This window comes from Delphinus delphis, chromosome 6, assembly GCF_949987515.2.
Source record: "Delphinus delphis chromosome 6, mDelDel1.2, whole genome shotgun sequence".
NCBI lineage: Eukaryota > Metazoa > Chordata > Mammalia > Artiodactyla > Delphinidae > Delphinus > Delphinus delphis.
In genome coordinates, this window is record NC_082688.1 from 5,472,766 (window position 1) to 5,499,762 (window position 26,997).

The 26,997-nt window shown below is 59.3% G+C and overlaps 1 protein-coding gene across 1 annotated transcript in view; it reads left to right on the forward strand.

The window, feature by feature from the left end:
- The window catches only part of FIBCD1 (fibrinogen C domain containing 1), a 33,631-nt gene that overhangs the window by 1,100 nt on the left and 5,534 nt on the right, over window positions 1–26,997 (forward strand). Inside the window, exons 2-5 of the mRNA XM_060013276.1 lie at window positions 8,186–8,665; window positions 12,322–12,481; window positions 12,892–13,028; window positions 22,753–22,849. Of these exons, the coding sequence (XP_059869259.1) occupies window positions 8,186–8,665; window positions 12,322–12,481; window positions 12,892–13,028; window positions 22,753–22,849 (874 nt within the window). The remainder of the gene's footprint in view (window positions 1–8,185; window positions 8,666–12,321; window positions 12,482–12,891; window positions 13,029–22,752; window positions 22,850–26,997) is intronic.

Sequence of the window (26,997 nt, forward strand, 5' to 3'; positions counted from 1 at the left end):
CAACCGTCTGCACAATCTCACTTTCTGCAGCAGCCTGGGGGCTAGGCAGGGATGCACATGCCCACGTCACAGGGGGATGGTAGCTCAGAGAGGTCGAGGCATGCACCCAAGTCACACAGCATGTTAGCAGGAGAGCAAAGATTCAAAGCCAGGTCTGACCCCAAGCCTCTCCCAATGCCTTCCCGGGCTGGTCTATTCCTCTGTTAAATCAGGTGCACACCCAAGCCAGCCCCAGACAAAAAGTCCTCTCCTGCTGGGATCTGACTTTCTCCCAGCTTAGCAAGAGCAGTCTTACCTCCTCGACTTGTTCAAGCCATCTCCAGCCTGGCCCGCTCTCCCTTCCCGTTAGTTTCCTTACAGGTACTGGTTGCTTGTCATCTTGTCCTTTGCCAGCCTCTGGTCCCACACCAGACTGCCCATTTCCAAACCTTTGCTGTCTCATCTTCCCCCAAACACACACACACACACACACACACACACACACTTCACTCAGGAAAATCCTACATATACTTCAAAATCTACTCAGATGCCACCTCCTCCAGGAAGCCCTCCCTGATGCCTGGTGGCTCTGCCTTGAAGTCCCAGCAGCATTTAGCCTGTGCATCTCAGCTGCCTTTATCTCTCCCTGCCATGTTCCCTAGCCTTGAGTCCCTATTCCGTCAGGAGCTCCCTGTGGACATGCACTCCTTCTGGGCCCCCATCCTGGGGTCTCCCCCTGAGTCCAGTCTCCTGTCCTTCCATGCAGCTCAGGCTGGGAGCTGAGGGATATTTGCTGAATTGAACTGCATGAAGCCCTGCCAGGAGGAACTGTGGGAGAGGAGCCAGCAAGTGCTGATGTGTCTCAAGGGGAGGTGGCTTCTGGGGGATCTATTTGAAATGTGGCTTTAAGGCCTCCTGGGTAGGCCCCAGCCTCTCCGCTGCTTCCTGGAAAATATATTCCAGCTGACACCAGGCCAGAGCCCAGCCGTCTGCCCCTTGGCATTGGAGACTGCCGAGCGCTTGTGGTCCTAGAGGCCTGGGCCAGTATCAAGCACCACTTCCCCACTCCACTCCTTTGGTGATCCAGCATATAGACAGGCTGCCCTGTGCTAGCTCCAGGCTTGCCTGAAGATTCAGATACGAGACCAGGCCTTTCCTGTGCCCACTGTTGGAAGAGAGAACCTCACCTGCCCTAGTTCCCTTGGGCCTGGCCTTCTCTCCTCCTCTGCTTCTCCAATAGTTTCATCTTGACTATTGACATGCTGTGTGACTCTGGGTAAGTTACTCCCCCTCTCTGAGTCTGGGCTTTACCATCTGCAAAACAGGAAGAGCAATCCCTGCTTCCTCTTCACTTCACAAGGGCTGTTAACGAGGGCCGAGTGAAATACTGGTGTGCTTTGCAAACTGTAAAGCTCTGTGCACCCTTGAGGAGCGTTGCTCTTAAAGTAGCCTGTCCCTTTTTACAGGCTGTCAGCGTCCCGATCCCCCCTTTGCCCACCAGGGAAAGCAACTTGACCACCCAGTTCCCTCCAGAAGGACCTGGCTGAGGTTCTTTAACAGGGCACTTCCTCCAGAAAAGACGCCAGTGCCACACTCTTGAGTGCCAGCTGGGTTCATTTGCAGATCTCTCCTTTCTTAGTCAAACCACCCTGGGAGGTTGGCGGCAGGAACGATCAACCCATTTGACAGACGAGGAAACTGAGGCTAAGAGAGCCGCAGCCAGGACTCGAACCTGGGTCCTCCAGGGTGGCCGATGAGCCTTATTGGGAAGATGCAGGGAGAGACGCTGACTGCCCTTGACTCAGCTCACTCAGGCATATTATGTAATTCCCAAGGAGAGGGCTCCAGCGCCCAGTGTGTGATCCCAGGGCATGCGCGGCACCCAGTGCCATTGAAGGGCCTGCATCCAAGTGTTGCTGTTTCAGGGACAGCCTTAGGCCGGCTCTGTCCCAGGCCTGTCTGGCCTCAGCTCCTCATTGGCTGGGTGACGTTGGACAAGGTGCCAACTTCGTGAGAACGTCCCTTCTCCCCTTGCAGAATGAAGGGGCTCTCACAGCCTTAGGGCAGGAGATTACGGTGGAATATTTGCCAGGAGTTTGGAGTTGCTCAGATAAAAGGATCTAGAAATAGACATGATTCTCCTAGTCTTGGAGTGTGGGGCAGGAAGTCACCCTGTAACCTTCTCCCCTGTTGCGGGGAAGGGAGGGCTTTTTTCTGAGCAGTCCCTGAGTCAAGCCACTCCACAGGGAGGTCGACCTCTGAACTATCCCAGGCCATGTCTCCTAATATTTTCAAAACTTTGAAAAATATTCCAGAAAGGAAAAAAAAATTCTCGTTGGGAAGTTCTTCTTGATGTCTAACCTAAAGCCTGCTGCATTTAATTCACTCAGTGACTATTTATAGAGTCCCTGCTTCATCTAGGAGACGTAGCTGTGAACCTGTGCCTCGGGAGCTTAGAGTCTCATGGGAGGGACAAACACATCGTGGGATTATTACAAACCACGATGGGCACTAAAAAGGAAACAATACACGCCTCTGTTGTCTTGTTGCCTGGGGTTTGGGCTGAGGTCACTGTGCCTGGGTTGAGAGAGAAGGAGGGTGAAGTAAGTGAAGAACAGGGGCTACAAGTCAAGGACTCCTTCCTTCTCCTATTTCCTGCGCCCCTCCTCTGGCCACGGGCTGCCCCACGGAGCTCACCCGCTAGCCCAGTGGTGTGGCTGTGATGGGGAGGCCAGGAGGCCAGGGGAGGCCAGGGGTGGGAGTGCAGAGACCACTTCCCCGGGGAGGTGATGCTTAAGCTGAGCAGCATTTGCCAGATCTGTGCTCCAGGGACACCAAGGTGTGTTGGGGGAAATGACAGAAGCCAGGCAGGTGCAGAGAACCACCAGGCGGAGGCTGGAGGAGGGCAGCTATAGCTGAGGCTGGTATGGGGGAGGCGGGGTGGGACCTGCTCCTGGGCCTCCGCAGCCCTGGAGGGGTCTGAGCACGAGTGTCCTGGGCCCTTTGCCATCAGGAGCGTCCCTGGCCGCCGGGTGGGGAATTGGTTGGCGGGGCCGGGAGGAGGCAGGGGGGCTAACGAGGAGATGGTTGTGGTGATGTAGAAGCAGATAACGGGGCTTGGACCAGGGCAGGGCTGGGGGCGTGGGGACAGAGGGGACCAGGGGATTAGAGGAGGTGGAGTGGACAGAGCCAGGTGCTGGCTGAGCGCGGGGGTGAGGGAGGGGAGCACAGGGAGGTTTTGGAGGGGGCGGCTGGTGAGGCTGGTACCATCCCCGGGTGGGAATCGCAGGAGGGCTCAGGTGTGGGGTGGAGTGAGCCTGGTTTGGGGCTCCGTGGGCTGGAGGCCTGGAGCTGTGGGGGGTGGGGAGGGTGAGCAAGACCCTCACAAGAAACACCTGGAGACCCTCCCGCATCTGAAACGGACCCGGAGCTGAGTGCTGTCGGGGGAGTGACCGAGCTTGGGTGGCTTGGAGCCTCCGGGAGGGGGCAGATGTGAGCCGCTCCCAGACCCTTCTCTTTGTCCCCTAGAACACCTCTGGCCACTCCCCCCAGGGCCTTCCCGGTGGCCTGAGGCTTCAGATGGCCCTCAGCATAGGTCACATTAAGAGGCAGGACAGGGCTTCCCTGGTGGTGCAGTGGTTAGGAATCCGCCTGCCAAGGCAGGGGACACGGGTTCGAGCCCTGGTCCGGGAAGATCCCACATGCCGCGGAGCAGCTAAGCCCGTGCACCACAACTACTGAGCCTGTGCTCTAGAGCCTGCGAGCCACAACTACTGAGCACGCGTGCCTAGAGCCTGTGCTGCGCAACAAGAGAAGCCACCGCAATGAGAAGCCCGCGCACAGCAACGAAGACCCAAGACAGCCAAAATTAAATAAATAAAATAAATGAATTTATTAAAAAAAAAAAAAGAGGCAGGACAGGGCACTCTTCCTCAGGGCTCATAGAACAAGTCCCAAGTCTTTGGGACCCCAGAGTTTTGAGCAGAACATCCAGCTCCTCATTTTAAGGGGTCTCTGGGATCCCCCTTCTGCCAGGGTCAGGGGATCAGAGTCCAGCCCAGGTCAGGAGTCATTTGCCTGGCCGTGGGAGCAGATGTGGGCTCCTGGGGAGAGGCGAGGAAGACTTCCCCAGGGGCTCTAGGCTGGGCAGGGGCTGGGCTGCCTGCCCCCTACATGATCCATGAGCCCATGTGCAGCTCTGAGTCCCTGCTGGGCCCAGAGCACACACCACATCCCCCCTGGATTTCCCAGTCCACAGCCGCACAGTGTGTTTCTGCCACGATGAACAGCCATGCTGCCAGTGGCTGGGGTGTGCCTAGGAGATGGGGGGCTGGGAGCAGCCTTGCCTGGCCTCCCCCAGGGGGGAGACTTTCTTCTTCCCCCTTTGGTACAAGGAGTGTAGTCTCAGCCTACCCAGGGGACCACGACCCAGCTTCCTTAAAAAGCAAAGAAGAAGAGGGGGTGCGGGCTGGGCGGAGCACGGTGGCCATGAGCCTCTTCCTCCAGAGCTCTCCTGGCCTCCGCCAGACCCCATGGCCACCTCTGGAGGCTGGGAACTCGGAGGAGGCAGCTGGGACGGACGCCACCCCTCCACCGAGGCAGCTCTGGGGCTTCCTGCCCCCCACCTCCCCGGGCACGAGCCCATCTCGTCCTCCCCTTGGCTGGGACTTCCTGGGCAGCCTTGGACCGGGGGCCAGCACGGGGGGTCACACAGGGGACAAAACCACACCTCTCCAGCCGGGAGCTCACACGGGTGTTTAGTACCAGCAGTGGGTCTCAGACCCTGGTTCCTCTGAGGCTCACCGCCTGGGATACCTTCCCGATCTCCAGGCACCTTGCCCCTGAGAGGCGGGGGCCCTGTGTGCATCCTCCCGCCTCCCGCAGATCCCAGGGGTGTGGGCACCCAGTCTTCCCCAGCCCAGGGCTGATGAGTAAGCGCCAGACCCCCGCACGCTCCGCTGGGCTGCTCACGCCTGAAGCCCCCCCTTAGCATCTCGGGCAGATTTCTTTGCAAGGCACGTAAGCGGCAGCCTATAAAAGCGAACAGCACTTCATGTTTAAGGTGATCTCTGAAGACTGATTCTCCTCTGCTGAGTGGCCTGTTTCATCTCCAGGCTCGTCGTCCCCCTGCCCCTCAGGGGACACCTTGTAGCCTTCTCCAGCCCCTCCCCTCCCTTGTGCCCTCTGTCTTCCCGCCAGGGACCAAGGGCCTGGGTGGAAGTGGATGCCGAGAGGGCTGGGATCCCGGGACACAGGAGGGACGAGGCCGGCCACTCTGCCTCGCCAGCTGGGGACCTTAATGCTCTTCAGTGGAGGACGTTGCTCAGAGCAGCTCGGGGCAAGGTGTCTCCCAGCGGACTCCGGGAGGAGCCTGACAGGGACTCACTTGCTGACACAGGGTTTGTCTCTCAAACCCCAGTCACACTTCTGGCAGAGGCGGGAATGGGGTCAGATGGCTCAGCAAACAGTCTCGGCACAGATGGGCGATTCCAGAGTCACCCGGGCCTGGGTTCAAATGCTGGCTCTACCGCTTGCCTCCCATGTGACCTTGGGCAAGGGTCTTCTCTCTCTGAGCTTCAGTTTTCCCATCTGCAGAATGAATCCAGCCACAGCAGGGGGGTGTTGGAGGTTTCAGTGGCAGGAACACCGTACGCGCTCAAGGATGAGCGGTGATAAGGCAGTGCCTGCCCGTGTGGAACGTGCTGACCCGCAGTGACAGGGATGGGGCGGCCTGGAGGTGGCCTTCATTCTCTGCCAGGCCATCCCAGGTGGGCACAGGGCTCAGCGTGGAGGTTATGGCCTCTGCCCTGCCAAGCACCGTAGGTCCCAGGGCCTTTGCCTCCTCCCCAAGCCAGCAGGGTCACAGAGAAATGACCTGGTCCATCTGTCTGTCCCTCCGTCAGTCCAACAACCAGCCGCTCTGCGCCTTTTGTGGGGTGGAGGGGCTCATGGTCTAGGGCAGGGTTCCTGGACCTGGGCATTGCGGGTCCCCAAGTCCCAGATTTCCTTGTATCCACAGCTTTCATCAAATCCCCAAGTCCCCAAGGGGATCCGTGCCCGCAAAGAGGGTAAGAATCACAGTCTACGGGACATGCGTTCCCTCAGGGCAGGGCTGGGGTGATTTTCCCTCCTTGTCCCCCAGTCAGGGACTGGCTTGGAGCCTGGCTCACGGGGACCCCGAGGAATATTGAACGGGTGTTTGAGTGAATGAATGAAGTCAAATTGGTAAATGCCACCGTGGGGGGAGGGAGGGCTGTGGGAACACCGAGGGAGAGCCCCACACAAACCGGGAGAAGGGCTGAGGAAACAGTCCTGGAAGAGGTGACATCCAGCTGAGGCCTGAAGGAAGAGATCAAGTTTAGGCCGGTGGAAGAGAAGCAGAGGAAGCGGATGTCTCGGGCTGGGGGAGCAGCCTGTGCAGAGCTGACGACACCTTAGGGTCTGGCTGGAGTGAATCGCGTAGGTGTGGGGAGCCCAGGATGGATGTGCCCCCCGGGCCTGGGCAGGGGTGGAGAGGCTTCCCCACTGCAGCGACAGGCTAAGGAATCCTCTCCCTCATGTTGCCAACAACACAGACCCCCTCCTTCTTCCTCCTCTGGTGCCAAGTAGGAGATTCAGGAGTGACTTGTAGAATTTGAATTTACGGAAAAGAAGCTGTTTGCTCTACCATATTTTCTCATAGTAAGACGCGGGATGTAAGAGGCTATTTTATATATCACCGAGAGGGAAAGGAAAGTTGTCAATTACAATTGTAAGATTCCCCCCAAACGTCGGAGACATTAAAATGCGAAGGGAAAAAAAATAAAACAGGGAAGGTACGTCCTAGCATCAGTGACACAGAAATAGCACTTTGGGTGGAAAATAAAAAACCCAACACCTCCAGATGCTCTGTGCACATTGATCATGAGATAGAAAAAGCCGCTAATATTTATTGCCTAAACACAGCATGACAGGCACGGCTCCAAGTGCTTTACTAATCCGTTTAAAGATGTGTCTTGGATTCAGAAAGTTGAAAATGTGGGGGAAATTCAGTGGTAGGAGATGCCTGGCCCTGGGGAGGAGGCAGGAGGCTGAGGGTGCAGTCTGAGCTCTGCTTCTAATCTGCTGTGTGACTGTGGGCAAGCCCCTGGCCCTCTCTGGGCCTCAGTCTCTCCGTGTGTCCAATGCTCAGTGATCGCTTTGCAAGCTCCTTTTGGGCCATGCGTGATTCGGTCCAGCGAGTCTGGATTTGCTATACATCATGGTGCCTCCTTTAATTACAAGCTGCACTGGGTTCCAGCTTCCTTTGTACTTAGTCCCTACTGGGTCTGGGGGGTGGAGGGGGTGCTTTGTGAAGAGGTGGGGGGAGGAGGAGGAAGGAGAGGAAAGGGGGAGGGGAGATGCTCAGGTGGCCACCCTCTGCCTGGGGACTTGTGGCAGCCTCGTGCGCCTGCAACGGCCTCAGGACTCAGGATGTGGGTGCTCTGGGTTGAAAGGGACCTTCAGTGACGGGCGCCCGTGACCCCAAGGCACTCATTCTGCTGAGACAGCGCAGTGACTTGTAGCATCGCTGCTGTCCCTGTTACAGCTCTCTTCCTGAGTCTGCACAGCAGGTACCTGCATATGGGGTGGGCATGTCATTATTGCCCCCATTTTACAGATGAGGACAACAAGGCTCGGGGGGGTGAAGTCCCTCACCCAAGGTCACCCCGCAGGAAATGACAGCTTGGGGACCTGAGTCCAGCCCGTCTGGCTGCAGAGTGGGAGTCTCTACCTCCCGCCCTTACCAGACCCAGGAGGGCTCCACGTGGGGAGATGTGCCTACCCCAGGCGGGCCACGTGGGCCAGGACAGGGGCAGCGAGGGAAGGGTGCCTCTCTCTCCATCAGTCTCCCCGGCTCTGCCTCTGTTTCTTTTGTCATCCTCTCCATCTTTGTCTCCCTACAACTTTCGCTCTCTCCATCTTGCTATCTTTGGTGTGTTCCTGTCTCTGTCTCCCCTCTGGGACTCTGTTTCTCATCTCTGTGTGACTCCCTTCCCCCGTCCCCAAGAAGGGGACCCTCTGAGCCTCGTCCAGGCCTCACAAAGGCCAGAGGCCCCATCCTAGGGCTGCCTGGGCCCTCCTCACCGGGCAGAGCTGGAGGCCCCGGTCTGCCCCTGATGCTGCCCCCTCTCTCTCCCGTCTGTCCCTCTGTCTCTGTGTCCATGTGCCTCGGGCTGGCCCACAGCGGCCGAGCTGCACTTACGCGCTGTGCACCGTGCTGCTATCCCTGGCCGTGCTGCTGGCCGTGGCCGTCACCGGCGCCGTGCTCTTCCTGAACCACGCCCATGTGCCGGGCACGGCGCCCCCGCCCCTCGTCAGCACCGGGCCAGCCGGTGCCAACAGCGCCCTGGTCACCGTGGACAGGGCCGACGCCTCGCGCCTCAACATCCTCATCGACCCACGCTGCCCTGACCTCGCCGACGGCTTCGCCCGCCTGGAGGGCGCCCAGGCCTCTGTGCTGCGGGCGCTGAGCCAGCGCCAGCCTGAGCCGTGGCTGGCGGGGCAACAGGAGTGGGAACTGCTGGACACCTTGGCTGACCAGCTCCCCCGGCTGCTGGCCCGGGCCTCGGAGCTGCAGGCGGAGTGCGTGGGGCTGCGGAAGGGGCACAGCGTGCTGGGCCAGGGGCTCAGCGCCCTGCAGAGCGAGCAGGGCCGCTTCATCCAGGTAAGGGTGGGCTCTGTGCCTCGGGGTCTGGGCAGGGGTGGCGGGAGTCAGGGGCACGCCGGCCCACTGGGTGCCTGAGGCCCGCGGCATCACTCAATCCCCAAGTGCCCCGGGGCCAGGGGCTGTGGCCATTCCCATCCACGGACTAGCAAATGAGGCCCAGGCAGGTGAGAGTGTCATCCGAGGCCACACAGCTGGTGTGGCCAGGATTCAAACCTTTACCTGAATGCCTTCCTGGTGACCTGGGTATTTGTGTAGCATCCACGGCGTCCAACAGTCGAGTCAGATCCAGGGCTGCAGGGGCTTCCCAGGCGCTCCAGAGCAGGTGAGACACCGGCAAGGCAGGACGTGGCCTCCGTCAGGCTAATGGAGGTTCAAGGTCATGTGGCTCGTCAGTGGCAAGCCCTCCCCCCAGTTGTGCCACGTGGCCAGAGAGAGCTGCACCCCCTCCCCAGATCCCCCCGTTCGCTGCCATTTGATGCCCACAGCTTTCCAGGGAAGGAGGGACCAGTTGAGGAGCTCAACCAGACCCGCAGACTGTCCTCACCACCTCCACCCCACCCCCGCGCCCGCCCCCTCCCAGAGCCGAGCCAGGTCCCAGCAAGCACCAGGTAGATCTGGGTGAAGGTTTCCAGCACTGACCACGCCTTGTGCACCAGCAAGAACTTCCCCCTTCATAGGATTGGAGATCCAGTATCATCTCATTGGCCCTCTGCCATTTTCCAGAAGAGAAAACTGAGGCCCAGAGTGGGGCAGTGATTTGTCCAGAGTCAGGCCTGGCATCTGGCCTCTGGAACGCCGCCCAGCCTCCAGCCCTGTACCCCATGCCCCCCGTGACTTAGGTCCTTCTGGACTGGGAGGTGAGCCCCACCACTGCCATTGGTCCTAGCCCCTTCCAGACACCCGAGGTGACCAGGCATTTGGTCACCCAACAGCTCAAGAGCAGTGGACCTTTTCCCTCCCTCTGAAGGCTGCAGCTAGAGAAATTACAGTCTTCCTCATCCTGTCTGGGTGACTGATGGGAAGGCGGCTTCCCCATCCTTGGGTGGGGTGTTCAGCTGCCCTCCTGCTGCCCCCCGCTCCATCTGCAACATCCTCGCCCTCGTCTGCAGAGCTCGGGGAGACCTCCAGACGTTTGGGGGGCTCTGGGTGCCCCACCCCACTCTCCACATGGCTCGGCCCCTGGTCAGCCAGACCCGCCCTCAAACGCTCACCCTTAGGGCAGGGGTGGAGGATTGGGGGCAGGGGCCCGGGGTCTCCCACCCACCCACCCATGCGGAGGCCTAGAGCTGCTCCTGTGAGACTAACAGTTCTGGGACCCAGCAGTGCCTTGGCTTCCCTGATATATTTACTTCTCACAAGAATGTTTAATTTGACTCGTTTCCCACAGACTCCAGGTGATTTCAGAGACCATGGGTCTTGCAGTTAGGTCACCATAGCTCCTAGTTCCCCTTCTACAAGCTGCCCAGACCCTTAGCTGATCAGCGCAGAGCCAGGTTTTTCAAAGCAATGGCCGGAGTCTCTTTTAACATATCTTGTTAAAAGATATGTCCCTAGACCTCACCCCCAAACCCCGCCAGGGCCCCAACAGTTCAACAAGCACCCACCCGGGTGACACATGCGCACGGATGTCGGAGGCCCGCTGGCCCGGGAGCGGAAGAGCTGAGAGGTTCTGTCCTCACGATTGGAGTCAGCACAGTGAAGGCTCCACCAAGTACCAGCTGTGGGACCTTGGGCATGTCAGGTGCCCTCCCTGGGCTGGGCCTCCTCACCTGTAACACAGGGATAGCACAGTCCATACCTGATAGGTTGCTGGAGCTCGTGGCTGTACAGGGCTCGGCTGGCGTATGGCACGTGAGAGGGGCTGTTTGCATATCAGCAGCTCTTTTATTATGATGGTGGAAATTGTCTGTAAACTGAAGTTTCAGCCCATGGGGGACCGCCACTGAAAATCTTTTTTTGGGTCCACACCGGGTGTTAATAAGCGCTGTGCAGCACAATAGCCCTAGGAGGTGGGGATCATTACCCCATTCTACGGAGTGACAGACTGAGGCTTGGCGTGGCGAAGTGCTTTGTTTAAACTCAAACCACTGAGAAGTGCTGGAAGCAGCAACTCCGATTTCACTGCCTCTAAAACCTGCCAATCCCTCTTTAATGCATCTGTGCGGCTCAGCGAGCAGGGACTGACTTTCCCCATTAATTCCGGGCATGTTTATATGTACATTTTCAACTTTAATCATTTGCTGGTTTAAACTGAGGTCTTCCTGGCCCGTTAGCAAGAGCCAGCCGTGCCTGAGTTTCTCGAGCATGCCTGCATTGTCACAGAAGGATGGGCAGTACTGATTCGACTTAACCAATGCACCCCGTGATCTTTGCTGCCCACACCCTGCAGGGTAGCCCCCTGCCCCCTGCTCCCTGGGGCGGCCCGCATCCCTCTGCAGGGCTCCCCCAACAGGGCCTGTCTACTGGACCCTGCAATAGAGCCCAGGGAGAAGCCCACCACCCTGCCCCGATGCTCCCGCCGTCCCTCTCAGAGCCTCTCCCCGAGGCCTCAGCCCCACTGAATCATCTGCTCAGTCGAGGAGAAACTGACAGGGCAACTAAAAGCTTTGCAGGGTCTCTGCTTCCAGACGAGCCGAGAATCATATTTTGTAAACTGCCGGCGCTGTAAATTTCTGCTTTCCTTCTTCCAACGAGCTATTATTATCTGACAAGTGACGGCTTCAGTGTGTAAAACCCAGCATGCTTCAACGCTCGCTGGCTGCAGCCTGCCCGTGACCCTGTCTCCCCTCCTCCGGGTCCCATAGCGCTCCTTTCCCGCCAGGCAGCCCCGGGGGACCTCTCCTTCTGGGCCTCAGTTTCCCCATTTGTAACAAGCGTATGACGCCTCAAGCCCTCCCTCCTGGCAACGCTGTGGGGGGCAGGTGAAGGGATGGACACCAGAGGGCCCTGGAAAGTCAGAGCCATGGGGCATGGGTGGGAGTGCAGTCCCCAGGGCCCCACCTGTCCAGTGCAGACCCATCACCCCTCCTTCACAGCCTCGCTGGGGGGTCAGAAGAGACGTTGGGTGAAGGTGTTTTGTAACCTGGAAGGTGCCTTGCAGTGAGGTGGGCACCCAGGTACTGAGTACTGAGTGCCTGCTGTGGGCCCCACTCTGTGCTAGGTACTCCCCACGTTGTCACCGGTCCCCATAGCACTTGGGCCCGGGAGGCCAGGTTAGCCCCGTTTTGAGGCTTGGTTAATCACTCACCCGCAGCTGTGTAACTGGCCAGTGGGTGAGTTGGGGTTTTGAGCAACAGGGCCCCCTTTAGTCAGCTCACTTGGGCTGAAGGCACAGAAATGGATGAAAAACAGGGCGTGGGGGCAGCGGGGGCACAGGTGTCTGCTGAAGCCACTCTGTCTCCTCCCACCCGAGCCCCTGCCCTCTGAGCAGTGGGGCTGAGACAGACTCGGATGGGGGCCAGAGTAGGGCAGGGGCTGCCATCCCACAAGGAGCCCACCTCCACCTTTGGGACGGCTGTGTGCCCACCAGAGCCCTGCCACCCTGGCACTCCGCCCACCCCGGTGCTCCACCCTCCCAGAGCCCCACCCACCCGGAGCTCTACCCACCCGGAGCTCCACCCACCCGGAGCTCCACCTACCCCTGTGCTCCGCAGCTTCTCTCCGAGAGCCAAGGCCACATGGCTCACCTAGTGAACTCCGTCAGTGACGTCCTGGACGCCTTGCAGAGGGACCGAGGGCTGGGCCGGCTCCACGTCAAGGCTGACCTTCAGAGGGTGCCTGCCAGGGGATCGCGGCCCCGGGGCTGCGCCAGCGGTGAGTGGGGTGGGGCTGCCTTCCTTGGGTGACCTGGGTACTCAGGTTCGTCCCCACCTGCCCCACTAACAAGGAAACACTGCTGCTGTTTGCTGAGGACTTCCTGCTGCTGGGCAGCACTGAGCGCCCTACCTACACCCTCCTGTTGACCCCTCTCCCAGCCTGATGAGGCGGAGCTCATTGTACCCATTTTCCAGATGAGGAAAGTGAGGCTCAGAGAGGGTGCTCACTCACCAGATTCACCCAGGGAGAGGCAGGACCACGGTCTGACCCCAAGCCCAGTGCTCTAGAGCCCACTTGACATTGCTGGGTGGACAGACAAGTCAGAGAGACCCGGGGACGGCGCGGGGGGCCGTGGCGAGGGGACACGGGTGCCAGGCCCAGTGCCCTGATGGCCTTCCCTGTCTCAGGCTCTCGGCCACGCGACTGTCTGGACGTCCTCCTGAGTGGACAGCAGGAGGACGGCGTTTACTCTGTCTTCCCCACACACGACCCCGCTGGCTTCCAGGTCTACTGTGACATGCGCACCGACGGTGGTGGCTGGACGGTGAGTCTCCGGGGCTGTGTGGCCAGCTCGGCCAGGCCCCGCTTCCTTTGGGCCCTGCAGATGGTCAGGGCAGACCCTGGGGTGACCCAGGAGGCTATGCACATGAACCTGGGGTGCTCTGAGAGGCTTCTCACCCAGCCTTCCACCCTTGGCCTGAGCAGAGACCCTGGTGGCCTCCTGGCAAGGAGCCGCAGTGATTTCCTCGCACCTTCTGGTTCCTGCCTGGGAGGGAAGTGGGAGCAATGGAAAGGCAGGGGTGAGACAGCCGTAGGTGGCCCTGAGACCTCCCCTGTGCCAGGAGGAAGGGGTGGAGGTGGTGGGGCAGAGGCCCTGGCTTGAAGACCTAGGGGTCTTCAGATCTGCCAGCTGGGAAGCCCCTTCTAGAGCAGGGTCGGCCCACTGGTCTCCCACGGTCTCTGTCGCAATTGCTCAGCTCTGCCTTCGCGGGGGCGGGAAACGTAGCCACAAAGCAAAAACGCCTGGGGGCTGCATGGTGGATGCAAGGGTGAGGGTGACATCGTTAACCATGCAAGCAGGAGGCGAGACCGGGAGGCCTGAGCGAGGCGGGTGGGCGGGGGCAAGCAGATTCTCTCGGGGGGCGGAGCCTGCTGTTAGGAGCTGGTGGGAGAGCCGCTGAGAATCCTCCGAGGACCCCGAGACAGACACACCTCTAAACCTCTCTTCGAGCTCCAGAGGAGAGGGTTTAAGTGTGCTGGATTCACATTCTGGGCCTAAAAGCGCTTTTGTTTTCCTAACTCGGAACATCTGAGTTATGGCCTTTGTGTCTGGGAACCCCTCGGCGGGCAGAACGGCTCCAATGCACCAGTCAGAGCCCAGAAATCAGAGTTAAGGGTTAGGACAGGCTAAATGAAACACCAAGACGCCGGCCTGGGCCATGCATCTTCCACTCCAGTGGACTTGAAGCCAGTCTCCTGGGAAGTCAGTCAGGATCGGGGCCGGGAGGCGGGTAATTCCTCGGGCCCAGGCTTCGGGGCCGATTAGAGGGGAGCCGATGAGCTGCGCCGGCCTGCTCAGCCCTCCCTCTAGGACATCTGGATCAGCTGGCCTGGAAGAAAGGCCATTCTCAGCTGAGAAGTGCTTGCGAGGCCAAGAGACGTTCATATCCATTTGGGATTCCATCAAAAGCAATCTCGTCCCAGATACCTCTGGGCGTCTGTCAGGCTTACCTCCCTGCCGCACGGAATCGCTCGGAAACCCAATTGCTTGGGAGGGAGCTGGCCGCCGCCTTGCTGGACCCCGATACCATCCATCCTCATTAGGCTCCACGTCCAAGCTGCCGGGCCTCAAGTGCCAACACCGGTGGACAGGACGCCTGGGGCCGCACATGTCAACCGGAGCCTGCTTCCCAGAGAGCCGGCCGCGCCTGGGCGAGGGTGTGGCTCGGCATCCCTGCCCCCTTCGGGACACTTTACAGTTTATATACGGCCCTGCCTGGCACTGCGCCAGCCCTCCTCCAGCCCCTGGAGGCCAGCCAGGCAGCCTCAGAGAGGGCAAGAGCCACCCAGCAAACACGCAGCCCAGCCTCACGCAAGTCCGTGGGACTGACTGTCACACGGTGTCACTTGTCAATGGACTCAACCACAGGGTGCCGACCACAGGCCAGAAGATTCCACAGCAAGCTGCCGGCCGGCGGGGAGCTGGGCGCATCCGCTGACTTGTGTGAGGGCTGTGGAGCCCCTCACGCCACCTGGAGTTACCAGAGAGGCTTCTGCACTGGGAGTTTGGAGCTCTGGGAGGTGAGGCAAGAGCAGTGTTCCAGGCAAAGGGAAAACGTGCGGGGTCAGCAGGGAGGTGGCAGGGCTTGTTCTGGGACCACGGTGGCTCCGTTCCGCTGGTGTGTGGCGCTCGCGGGGCCAGGGCCAGGTGGAGAGGCAGGCAGGGCCTGGGTCGGCTTCTGCAGGTGCAATAGGAATCGGGCTTTTACCTGGGGGGCAGAGTGGGCTCCTGCTGCCCTCAGAATTTCCCCACGGAGGGAGTGACCCAGAAACGTGGGGCTGAGGGGTGGAGGGGGCGCGTGAGGTCCGTGGGCCCTGAACCCTTGCTGAGGGCGTGGGAGTCGCCACGTGGGAATGAGGTCGGGGACAGATGGACACATGCCTCAAGGTGGCCTCTCCGCTGATGTGGCCACTGGCCCTGGCTGAGCCCCAGCCCCGCTCTACACTCACCAACGACCCCAGTGACCCAGGCCACAGAGGGTCACGCTGATCGGCAAGGCCACTCCTGAACCTAAGACGTACACCCAACCCCACCCCTGCCCCAGAAAAGAAGGGGGAGGGCAGGAAGGAAAGGACGGCCCCTGCTGACCTGTGACCCTGGGCAAGGGGCCCAGCTGGGTCGCCAGGTCCTTTGGCACAAGGCCTCCCGGGTCTACCCCTCATGCTCACTTTTTGTACCTGTCACAGGTGCGGCTAAGCAGTCGCTGCCCAGGTGTCACCCGTCTGTGTCCCAGCCAGGCTTGCGCTCCGCGGGGCAGCGACTTGTCACCTGGTGGCCACTGCAGCTCAGGGGTCTGCGCGGTTCTCGCACACCATCTGTGCTGCCTAAATACTTGCCGGACAGGTGACTGTCGGCATCTTCTGGCAGTGTAACTTCCCCTTTCGTATCCTCACTTTTCTCATCTGTTAAATGGGTTAATGTAGTGCTCTTCCTGGTGGGAACAGTCAGAATCCTCCACAGGGTGCTCACCGGTAGGGAAGGAGCAGGGGAAGGGGGAAGGGACAGCAGGGGTCCACGGGAGCCCTGAGGAATCTGGCTCCACCCTGCAGGATCTTACAGTCAAGCAGTGTTTTTTTTTGGTTTTTTTTGCGGTACGCGGGCCTCTCACTGTTGTGGCCTCTCCCGTTGCGGAGCACAGGCTCCGGACACGCAGGCTCAGCGGCCATGGCTCACGGGCCCAGCCGCTCCGCGGCACGTGGGATCCTCCCGGACCGGGGTACGAACCCGCGTCCCCTGCATCGGCAGGCGGACTCTCAACCACTGCGCCACCAGGGAAGCCCTCAAGCAGTGTTTTTAAAGGGGAAGAAGATTCGTAAAATCAGAGGCCAAATTTCCTCATTTGGAAGGTGACGCATGGGACGAAGCAGCCATTTCCAGCTCATCTCCCAGCCCTGTGGGACTGGAAAGGTCACATTCCCTCTTGGGGCATCCCCTTCCTCGTCCAGCCAGTGGGGTGGCCCTTGTATGTCACGTGGCCACCTTTCAGGGCCTAGGGAACAGGGTGACCATGCCCAGGGCCCCATGTGTGTTTTATGGTTGGAAAGAGGGTCCAGCCCAGCATCAGCAGACTGGGTCCCCTGCTGTCCTGCCCCGAGGCACAGCCTCGTCCCCACCAAGATCCGCCTCCGCTGTGCGGCAAACTGGGCCTGATTGCCAAGCCCTCATCTTTGCATAATCACACCGGCCGGGGCCAGAGAAATCGGGTCCAGTTCAGCATCTTCTACAGGGGGGACCTGTGATCGGATTGATTCTGCTCTGCGCCCCCACGCGGATCCATGGCAAAGCCAGCTTCCCCCAGCGCCATGAGCCAAGTGGCCCGAACCTGCATCTGCTGCCAGGCATTTTACTGCCTTGCGGGGTCGGCGGCTCAGATAGGCCTCTAATTGGCCCCACTGCGAGAGAAACCCTCCCCTCCCACCGTGCCCACTCCTGCCCTACCTGGGCTCCCCAGTGGGAGGAAAATCCTTCTCTCATCAAAGAAGCCGCCACGTGAGCAGAGCCCAGCCCAGCAGGGGGATCAGGCTCCGGACAGATGAAAAGCTCCCCAGCCCCAGCCAGCATGCCTCGGGATGTGCTGGGGGTGCCGGGACTTGGGAGTCCGCCGGGGGTGCTGCCTCCTCCCTGTGTCCCACAGGCTGTGGTGGCAGGAGGACCTGCCGTGATGTCAGTGCCCCAGGCTGTTGTCGGGCTCCGAACTGCTCTGGGGAGTCCTCGGAGGCCAGCACACGATGACAACGACCACGGCGACTGGTGACAGCACCCCTCTGGTCCTTGACCCTTAGGTCAGAGAAATCTGCCTCTGTCCGGAGCAATTTGGATTTCTCAAACCTTGAACGTAGACGGGGTGATGCACGTGGAGCTCGGCCCAGGGCCTCGGCATCTGATAGATGGCAGCTCTGAGCGGTGTTTGCCAGGAGCCGGCAGGCACCGACTGCCAAGCCTGGGAAGCGTGGCGGGGAGCCAGGCCCAGGGGTACCATTTGCAGTCAGAAACAAGGAGTGGGCCCACTTCCTTCTGGGCTTGGCACCTGGTTCTGAAGGGGAGGGAAGGTAGACCTACTGTGCTCCGTCCCCCCCACCCGCACCGCGCGTGCACCTTTTTCTTCATTGCATCTCTGCCGTGATCCTGCAGGGGTCACCGAGGCGTTGCTGGTGGGGCCTTTTTACAGAGACGGAAGGAAGCTAAGGCTCAGAAAGGTCCGGGACTTGTGCGAGGTCACACAGCCCAGGAGACACAGAGCCGGGATGTGAACCCAGCTCGGCCTCAGTCCAGAAAGCGTGCTCTTGCCGCCAGCCCAGGCAGCGGGGCTGGGGTGGGCGTGCTATCCAGAGGTGTCCAGAAAGGATTTGAGGGGTGACTGTCTCCCGGGAAAGCAGGCAGAGTCTCCCCAGGGGCCGCCCTTGAAGGGCTGCGTTTGCTCGCCTGTCCAAGTTCTCTACGCTTTAGAGACAAGAACCCGCCTCTGCCACGGCCCGCCGCCCCTCCTCACGGGATCGCCTGCTCGGGAGGCCTGGGAAGCTGGCGGACGCCGCAGCCGCACAGCCAACACGATTCTGCCTGTAATTGGTTTCTGCAGCAGCTTCACCAGAGTTGAGGGAAAATCTCAGATGCTGCTTCGTGGGGACACTTCTCGGGCGGCAGAGACACACCCTCCCCATCTCGTAGCGTTTGGACCCACCCCGCCTCTATCTCTTGCGCCTCAGCTCCTCTGACCACCTACCAAGACCCTGCTCAGTCTGCAGTTCAGCTGAGCATCTCCTCCTCCAGGAGGCCCTCTAGGAACACCCTCCCACCCACCCCAGCAGGTGGCTCATCCTCCTCTGAGCTCCCAACAAATGTAACAACAATTGTTACCCTTACGGAATGCCCCGTATCAACCAGCACATTTATCCTTGCGGGTTGGAGCTGTTATAATTCCCGTTTTACAGATGAGGAAACGGAAGCACAAGGATCAAAAGAACATGCCAGGTTGGGAGCTGCTCTACACTGAGACTGCTGGCTTGTGCATCCGTCCATCTCTCCTGGGGCTGTGAACTTTCTGAGGGCCAGAGTCCCGCATGAGTCCAGGCACACCATACGGGGTCTGGAGCAGCAAACCTGTCATTTTGCAGCAGAGAGAAGCCAAGACTTAGATGCTCATCCTGCCTGTTGGCTGGAGTCTGGCTAGAGCTTGAGTCTCCTGAGTGCCAGCCCAGGGCATTTTTTGGAGCAGATCTGGCTCAGCTATGATAAGGGCCACGGGGGCTCATGGGTGTAGGGGAGCAATGTCCACCCGCTCAGCCGTGGGGTACCCCTCGGCTGCCCTCAGTCTTTGTGTACCATCAGTCTCTCCTCTTCTGGTCTCAGTGGGCCCCCACCTTGAGGCATCCCCATTCAGCAGAGGTCACCCCACCTCTCCAAACCTTACTCTTCTCATCTGCCAAAAGAGGGCACGAGCCGCTCCCTCCCGGGCTGTGGCGGGGAGGGCTGTGACTGTCCTTGAAGGCACCGGGGTGACCACACAGCCGGGCCCCGACACTCGGGAAGACTCCACACTCTGGGCCGCGTGGCAAACAAGAAGCAGGTCGGACAGGGCCCGTCTGAGGAAGGGGCCCCCGGCAGAGACCAGACCTGCAGAGCATGAGACAGGCCCCGGGAGCCCGTCTGACACACACGGGAGAGTCAGCCGCTCTGCTGCACCCCCTGTCTCCTGCCGCCCCAGTGCAGCCGCTCCTTCCTTTGAAACGGCCCGGCACCATCTGCAGGACCGTGTGGGCCCAGCGCGCCCCTGGCAGAGCCTCACGAAGCGGCACTTGGAAGACGCCGGGCAGCAGGCTGCTGGCTTCTGAGAATCCGCACCAAGAAAACGCACCCCGTCTGTCTTCCCACTCGTGGCACCTGCCCAAGAGGCCGCGGAAGCGTTTCTACATCAATCACTTTGCAGCCGGAACCCTAGGGAGAAGGCCCCAGGAGCCAGACTGATGAATGTTTTAGCCCTAAAATTAACAGTTAGTTTCCCTACCTTTCCCCCACTTTTTGCCTAAGTGGGGACCCCTGTTCTGTGGGCAGCGTGGAGGAGGGGGATCAATCCTTTCCTCGCTTCCCTCTTCTTATCTGGCTGATCCTTGCTCTGTGGCTGAAGGCCTTCTCGTTGGTGACATCCTGCCATCTGGCGTCCCCTGAAGTCCAGCTGGTTTCCAGGAATCTGAAGCCACAGCTGCAGTTCACCCTGAGCCTCTGAATCAGAGGAAACACGCTCCTGGGAGCCTCGCAGGACCCGTGGATGACCTGTGCCCTGTGCTCACTTGGAACATGCTTCCGCTGACCACGATGCACAGCGATCGGCTCGAGGGCAAGGCCAGGGTTTCGAGTCTGAGATCCCAGCCAGGGCCCAGCATGCTCTGTCACTCAGCGTTTGAACCAAGGAATCAGGGCAGCCCGTGGCAAAAGCCGGCAACATCAAACTGCGGTTGTGCTCCGTGGGCAGGTGGAGAAATCAATTTAATGGGTTGTGATCGACATTATTCTTTTAATCAAATAGAGTGGAATAGAATAGAACAGGATAGAAAATATTAGTGCCTATTCATCTTAAAGGCATATATCCTTTGGGAAGCTTTTGTTTCAGATCCGAACAGCTGTGAGTGTGTGTGTCGTGATGTGAACTGCATTTCCCTGGACCACGGTCCAAAAGTCTAAAAGCCACGCGGCGTGGATGTGTCTTCAAGGGGTGGTTCATGCTTCGTTACCACTCAGGGTAAAGCGCTCGTGTTAGCAAACGATGCTGTGGCCTCTGAGCTGCTGCGGACTCGAGCCATCTCGGCGGGATGCCTGCCGCTCGCGGCTGACTGCAGATACCTTCCCAGGTGGAGGAGAAAGGCAGGGAGGCCCAGGTGGCCTTGTACGTGCGCTCATCCCCTCTGATCATACACCCAGACCGAGCCCCAGCAGGGGCCCTGCCTGTTACTGGCGCCCAGCCCCGCAGGGCAGAGGGAAAGAGGGGCCGAGGACGGTGGCTTAGAGGTCAGCTCTTGCCTCGAGAGGCCTGGCAAGGAGGCAAGGGGGCAGACTTGGGAAGCCCTGGCCAGTGACAAATGAGAGCGTGGACGTGGGGGGTAGGACATTGGCCTCCGGGTGTCCAGCCTGGCCTCAGGCTGAGGGGTGAGGTGTGGCTCAGACTGCCCACTCACGGCCACCTAACTTCTGGCCAGTTTCTGTCTCCTGTAACAAGGAGGGGGCCCAGGGGACACAGAACCAGCCTCCCAGGGTTGGGGTAAGGACGTGCGTGTTGCCGGGCAGGGAAGACTTACGCCGAGCATATGTTGTGGTCAGCTCTCAACCCCAGCCGGTCTTGGCCACTCTGCCCGTCCGTCCCCATTTCTGGGGTTCGGGTCCTGCCCGTGCCTGGAAGCGTGGTAGCCCCACTTCTACTTCATAATAGCGGGAACAGGAACAACAATACCGACGGCAACATTACTACCAGCCACTCGGTAATTTATTCCTCGCTGAGGTCCCGGGAGGTGGGCTGGTCAGTGGGCGAGGAGAGCGTGGCCCGGGGCGCAGGGCGCGGGGCGGCGGAGGGAGGAATGATTTTCCCAGACCACACCTTGGGAAACGCAGGGCCCAGGACCCGGCCCTTCCTCAGGGCCACCCTGGATTCCTTCCCAAATGCCGGCCCCGCTGGCCACACGCCACTCGTCAGACCAGTCCTACTTCCCGCCTGGGTGGGGGTCCCCTGAGCCAGGCCTCTCCCCGTGCTCCTCTGCCCCGAGGGCCCTGACTTGGTCTCCCCACCCTGCTCCTGACATGGAGATGCTCAGTGGAACATTTGAGCAAATGAATGAGGCTTGGGGACGTGCCCTGGGACAGGAGGCTCGGGAGGAGAAGGGCCCAAGTCTGGAAGGAGGGACTGGGTGTGGCCTGGGGCAGGGGCCAGGGAGGGGGAGGAGGGGTGGCCCTGGCCCCCTGAGCTTACTCTCGGTGGGTCACCGATGGGGGAGGTGCTGCCGGGGCCCCCATTTTACAGATGTGAAAACTGAGGCTCAGAGAGGTGGGGTAACTGGCCGGTGCTGTAAGGGGCAGAGCCCGAGCTCTAGAGCCCAGGTTTGTAACCACTGCCCCCCCATGCCCCCTCCCCGGCCCCTCCAGCCCCCCCTCCCCCGCCTCCTCCTGCAGAAACAGGCTCCGCTGTCCGATGTCTTCTCGGGGGAGCATCTGAGCTTCTGCCAGGATCAGGCCTTTCAAGGGGCGCGTGCTCAGGGTCCCGATCTGCAGCCATCAATACCTCTCTCCGCCGGCTCTCAGATCTCCGAGCCTGATCAAATTTCCTTCCGCGCCGGCCCTTCTGAGGGCTTTCACGTGTCAGGGCTGGGCCAGGTTGCAGGTAGCGGAACAAGAAAAAAAGGTGTCACCTCCCTCCTGCCACCTGAGGTCAGAGCTGCCCAAGCGCTGTGACGGATGGGTCCCCGCGGACAGATGCGGAGCTGCGGGCAGATGCAGCTCCGGGCGGCTGAAATCCGGCTGCTTAGGGATGAAACGGGCGGCTCGCGGGTGCCGCGGCCAGATCTCTAACACGTCCGGCGTGGGCGCGGATGGGGGTGCTGGGGGCGGATGCTGCCTCCCTCTGCAAATGAGCAAGAGAAAGGCTTGTTAGAAAGAGTTGGGGGGCGGGGTGGGGGGCGAGCTGGGAACAGGATTGCCAGTGGATCTTGTAGAGACTCGAGGCAGCTCTGGCCTGGACTAGCGCGGTACTTATTTCAAAGCAATTTAACCGATGGGATTCCCGACTCCCAAACCAGCAATGTTATTAAAATGAAGAACAGAGGCAGCCGGGCTGCTTGTCAGTACCCGAGTCACACCCCCGCTGGCTGTGGACCCCTGGTCCTCCCCTGAGAGGTGGCCGGGGCTCTGCTTTCCCAAGCCCCCATTCATCCCCTGCCCGGGCTCTTTATAAGGGGGGATGTGCAGTGCGTGACTGCAGCAGGGGCGTATCGAGAGACAGAGCTCTGGCGGCCAGGCGTGTGTGTGTGTGTGTGTGTGTGTGTGTGTGTGTGTGTGTGTTATCGGGTTTTAAAAACTTGAGAATGGGGTTTTGTTCAGTTTTGTTTTGACCTGGGAAAAGACATAGGGACCCTTGCTCACCCCCTTATTATTTGACCAGTGAGGAAACTGAAGCCCCAGAAGGGATGGGACCCATCCAGGGTCCCACAGTGGGGCGGCAGAGGTGGGCCTGGAAGCCAGGCTTCCTCCACTGCACCCCAGTCCACCCCGGTTCCTTCTTGAGGGGACGTTTCAGGGCCTGGGGGCATTCGGTCCGTCCCCCCTCGGGCCACCACGAGACTCCCGAGTCCCTGCTCTGCTCTGGGGCCCGGTGGGAGCTGTGGAGGGAAATGGAGGCCCAGCCCCTGCTGTCCCCAAGCAGGCAGGTGAAGGGAGAGTGTGGAGCAGGGGGACGCACGTGGGGTCCCGGGAAAGCTGGAGCTAGTTCTCCATCCTCCTCCTTGCTTCGCAGGTGTTTCAGCGCCGGGAGGACGGCTCCGTGAACTTCTTCAGAGGCTGGGAGGCGTACCGGGATGGCTTCGGCAAGCTCACGGGCGAGCACTGGCTAGGTGAGCCTCCTGATGCCCGGCCCGCGGGGTGGCCTGCCCTCTCCCTGTGCTCCACGCCCTGTCACGTCCGAGCCCCGTCCTCACGTGGATGCTGTCCGGGCCTCCCTGGTGCTACGTGCAGAGGGGGTCAGCGCGTCCAGTGTGAAGGAGCTCCACGAGCATGAAACCAAAGGCGGTGCGCTCGCGGGGGGGCGTGTCCCGCAGAGACGTGTGCTTTTCCTGCCGGGGACGCCCTGGGACTTGGTTGCTGTCCCGGATCAGGCAGCTGTGGCCAGTGCAAGGGCTGGAGGACCAGGACGACCCCAGTGCTGCCCTGCGCTTGGGGGTCAGCACTGCCCGATGCTGTGCTCTGGACACCGCGGGCGCATCTCCCCAAAGAGCGGCCGGTCGGCGCTCCTGGCCCCAGCTCCCACGGTCCCGGGGCCGGCACGTATTCCTTGCCTGGCACAAAGTAAGGGCTCAATGAGCTTATGTTAATATTATTATTATCACTATTATTTACTTACTATTTATCTTGAAATTCACTCAGTATTTTAAAATGTAAATATCTCACATAATCTCATTCTAAAGAATGACATCTGTAAACATCGCAGGTCGGAGGTCATGTATATATTTGGGAGCAAGCTGTGGCCTGAGGTCAGGTTTGGGGCTTTTTTGGTTTGTTTGGAATATCATTCACTATTTTAAAGGGCACAATTCAGTGGTTTTCATTATCATTATTTTTTTTCTCCTTTGGCCGCGCTGCATGGGGGATCTTAGTTCCGCAACCAGGAATGCCCCCTGCGTTGGAAGCGTGGAGTCTTAACCACTGGACTGCCAGAGAAGTCCCTCTGGTTTTTAGTATATTCACAGAATTGTGCAACCGTCACCACTAATTCCAGAACATTTTCTCCACCCCCAAAAGAAACCCTGTGCCCCTTCAGCAGTCATCTCCCATTTATATTTTTAACATAAAATAAACACATGTCATTGGAGCCACGTGCCCCCCCCGCCCCCCGCCCCACCCCCGAGCATCGTTTGAATGACCTTGATCACCTCACGGCATACCTGTCCCCCTTCAGCTTTCTTGGGCACAGATTTCGGGAGTCTTCCCCAGCCAGGCAGGAGGGAAGAGCAAGGTGGAGGCATGTGGCTGGCCGGGAGCACTAACCAGGGGGCGCTGGGTGCCAAGGTCTGGGCTCCAGGTGGGGGTCAGGAGGGTCCCAGGTAACCCAGGAGAAGGTGGGTCCCAGGGGCGGGATGCAGATGCGTGCCCACTCTCCTGTGCACAGAGGCACCTGCTTTGCACTGTCTATGTCCCTCCCACCTGGAGTCCATGAGAGGGTCAGGACCCTCTCTGCGCTGACCTCCACTGTGTCCCCAGTGCCCAGGCGAGCACCAGCCACAGGAAAGGCCAGACACCCCACGATGGACCTCGTGACCTCAGCCCCTACGTACCGCACTCCTGCTGTGCGCTCAGCCCATTTTATATACATCAGCCCTGACACCGCATGCCCACACAAGGGGGATGGAACTGCTGTGTCCTCTCCTTTTGGGGATGAAGATACTGAGGCCCAGAGAGGTGGCAAGTAACCCAAGTCATAGGCTGGTGTGTGTGTGTGTGTGTGTGTGTGTGCGCGTGCGTGCGTGCACGCGCACGAGTCGGGGAAGCCTGAGCCGGATTCACGCGCAGGAGTCCATCCAAGCTCTGAACCATACTCTGAACTGAGTGAATGAAAGCAGGGCAGGATAGGGGTCAGGGGAGAGAAGCTTCCAGGTGGCGAGTCCCTTCCCCATCCCCTACACCCAGGTGGGTGTATAAAGATAGGGAGAAGTTGGCCAGGTGGGGACCCTGTTCCTGCAGCACCACCCACCCACTTGGAGCAGCACTGGTGCCTCTGCCACTCCCGGCATCTTAATTGAAATCTGTCGGCAGCCACCGGGTGTGGGAGAAGCATTTAAGCGGGGCCCTGATTAGCTCCTGACAGACAGGGAGCCCTGACGAGAATGTCAACTTGAGCCCAGCCCTCAACTGCCCTGCGCTGTTCCCTGCCTCTGCTTTTCCACACTCTCCGGTCACCTTCTCATCGTGTGTTTTGTCTTTTCCTATTGAGTTATGGGAGCTCTTTATATATTAAGGTTATTGATTCTTTGTCAGATACACATGATACATAGTTACTCCTGGTCATTTGTCTTTCAGCTTTTTTTTTTTTTTGGTAACATTATTGCTTATTTCCTAGAAGTTTTCAATTTTTATGTAGTCAATTCTGCTAGTCGTTTCCTTCATATCTTCTGAGTTTTAGGCCCTGCTTTCCCCTCCTAGTTTTATATCAATAAAAATTTTTTAAATAGGAGTATTTTTAAAATGCTTTTTCAGTGGTAGGTGGTAGGTTCAGGTCTTTAATCCATCTGGGAGCTCATTGGGGTGATGATGGGCATCTCAGTATTCTTCCACCAGGGTCTTCCTCCCCACTGTCTGTGATCTGAACTCTGATAGATGATGGGGTTGGATATTGGCTCGCCCCCAGTGTTGTGAGCATCCTGGCAGATCAACAGGGGCTGGAGAAACCCAGAGAGTAAAGACTGAGGGGGAGGTAGAGGCAGGGAGGGAGGTGGCCTTCAGGGGAAGAAGGGTAGAGGCGAGGGGGACCAAATCCCAGAGGAACCCGGCCCTCCCTCAGGGCACCCTCATGGGCACCGGGACTGCGCAGGGAGCCCTGATTCGCCCGCAGGAGTGGGGTGCTAATTATGGGCACCAGCGACCACTCAGTGGTGGGGAAAGGAATCTTCTAGCATCCCCACTGGGCTGCTCTCCCTCTTGCCCTCTTCCTGCATCACATTATTTGTCCTGGGCAAGAAATGAATGACATATTTTTAAAGTCTTGGAGTACGTCAATCAACTTGTTAACAGTAGTTAATTCTAAATAATTGTTTACAAAAGATGATGAGTTGGGAAGATACATTTTCACTTCATTTTTCACGTACTACTGGATTTTGTTCCTTTGTTTAAAGACCATGCGTTATTTTCATGATGATGATGTAAAGCAGTGTCCATTTTGAAAACATAAATAAATAGAGTTCTAAAATTGGGGGAAAAATACCTTAAAAACAAAAGTACTGAATGAGCGCACAGAGTCTGGGCAAGTCTGCCTGGGTTCAGATCCCAGATCTGCCACTTACCAGCTGTGTGACCTGGGCCAGTTCCTTAACCTCTCAGTGCCTCATTTTCCTCACCTCTAAAACGGGGATAATAATAGCACCTGCCAGGGCTTCCCTGGTGGCGCAGTGGTTGAGAGTCCGCCTGCCTATGCAGGGGACACGGGTTCGTGCCCCGGTCCGGGAAGATCCCACGTGCCGCGGAGCGGCTGGGCCCGTGAGCCATGGCCGCTGAGCCTGCGCGTCCGGAGCCTGTGCTCCGCAACGGGAGAGGCCACAACAGTGAGAGGCCCGCGTACCGCAAAAAATAAAAATAAATAATAGCACCTGCCTCATTGGATCCTGACAGAAGCAGCAAACACCTGGATAATGTGTGCAATGGGCCAGGCGCTGTTCTAAGAGCTGTACTGGGACACTTCAATTACGCTGGACTCGTTTTCATCCCACTGGCTTCACGAATCCACGTGCAGCGCTCACAGCAGTGCCTGCACTTGTAAGTGCCGTCCAGGTAGGGCGGCAGCTGCTGTCCTTGTTGCCTATAGTCTTCCCTTTACAGCTTGGAAAGCCCTCTGGCCCTCCCTCCACGGGTGTGCAGCCTGGGGCCCAGAGAGGGACAGCAGCTGGCTGTGAGCCTCCCGCCCAGGGAGGAGCGAGAGAGGCAGGGAGACGAGGCCCTTATGCTCCCGAGGCCGGGTCCTCGGTGAGGAGCGCGGGTGGCTGCTCTGAGGTTCTGGCGGGTCTGCTGTCTGTACGGCTGTTGCTCTTCTCATGGCTCCTTCTCCTTTGCCCTGGACCTGGACCCTGGACCAGAGGCTTTCCTCTGGGCTGGGTGGGGAGGGGGGGCCGCACAGCCCTCACACCCTGGGGGCGTGCACACGCTGACCCGCTGACCCATGCAGGAAAGGAAAGCGGGGCGGGGGGGTGGGGGGGGAGCGGCTGATGAAATGTCACTCAATGCTGATAACTCGTAAGGCATTTAATTAAATGCCCTCTTAATCAAGAGGTAATCAAAC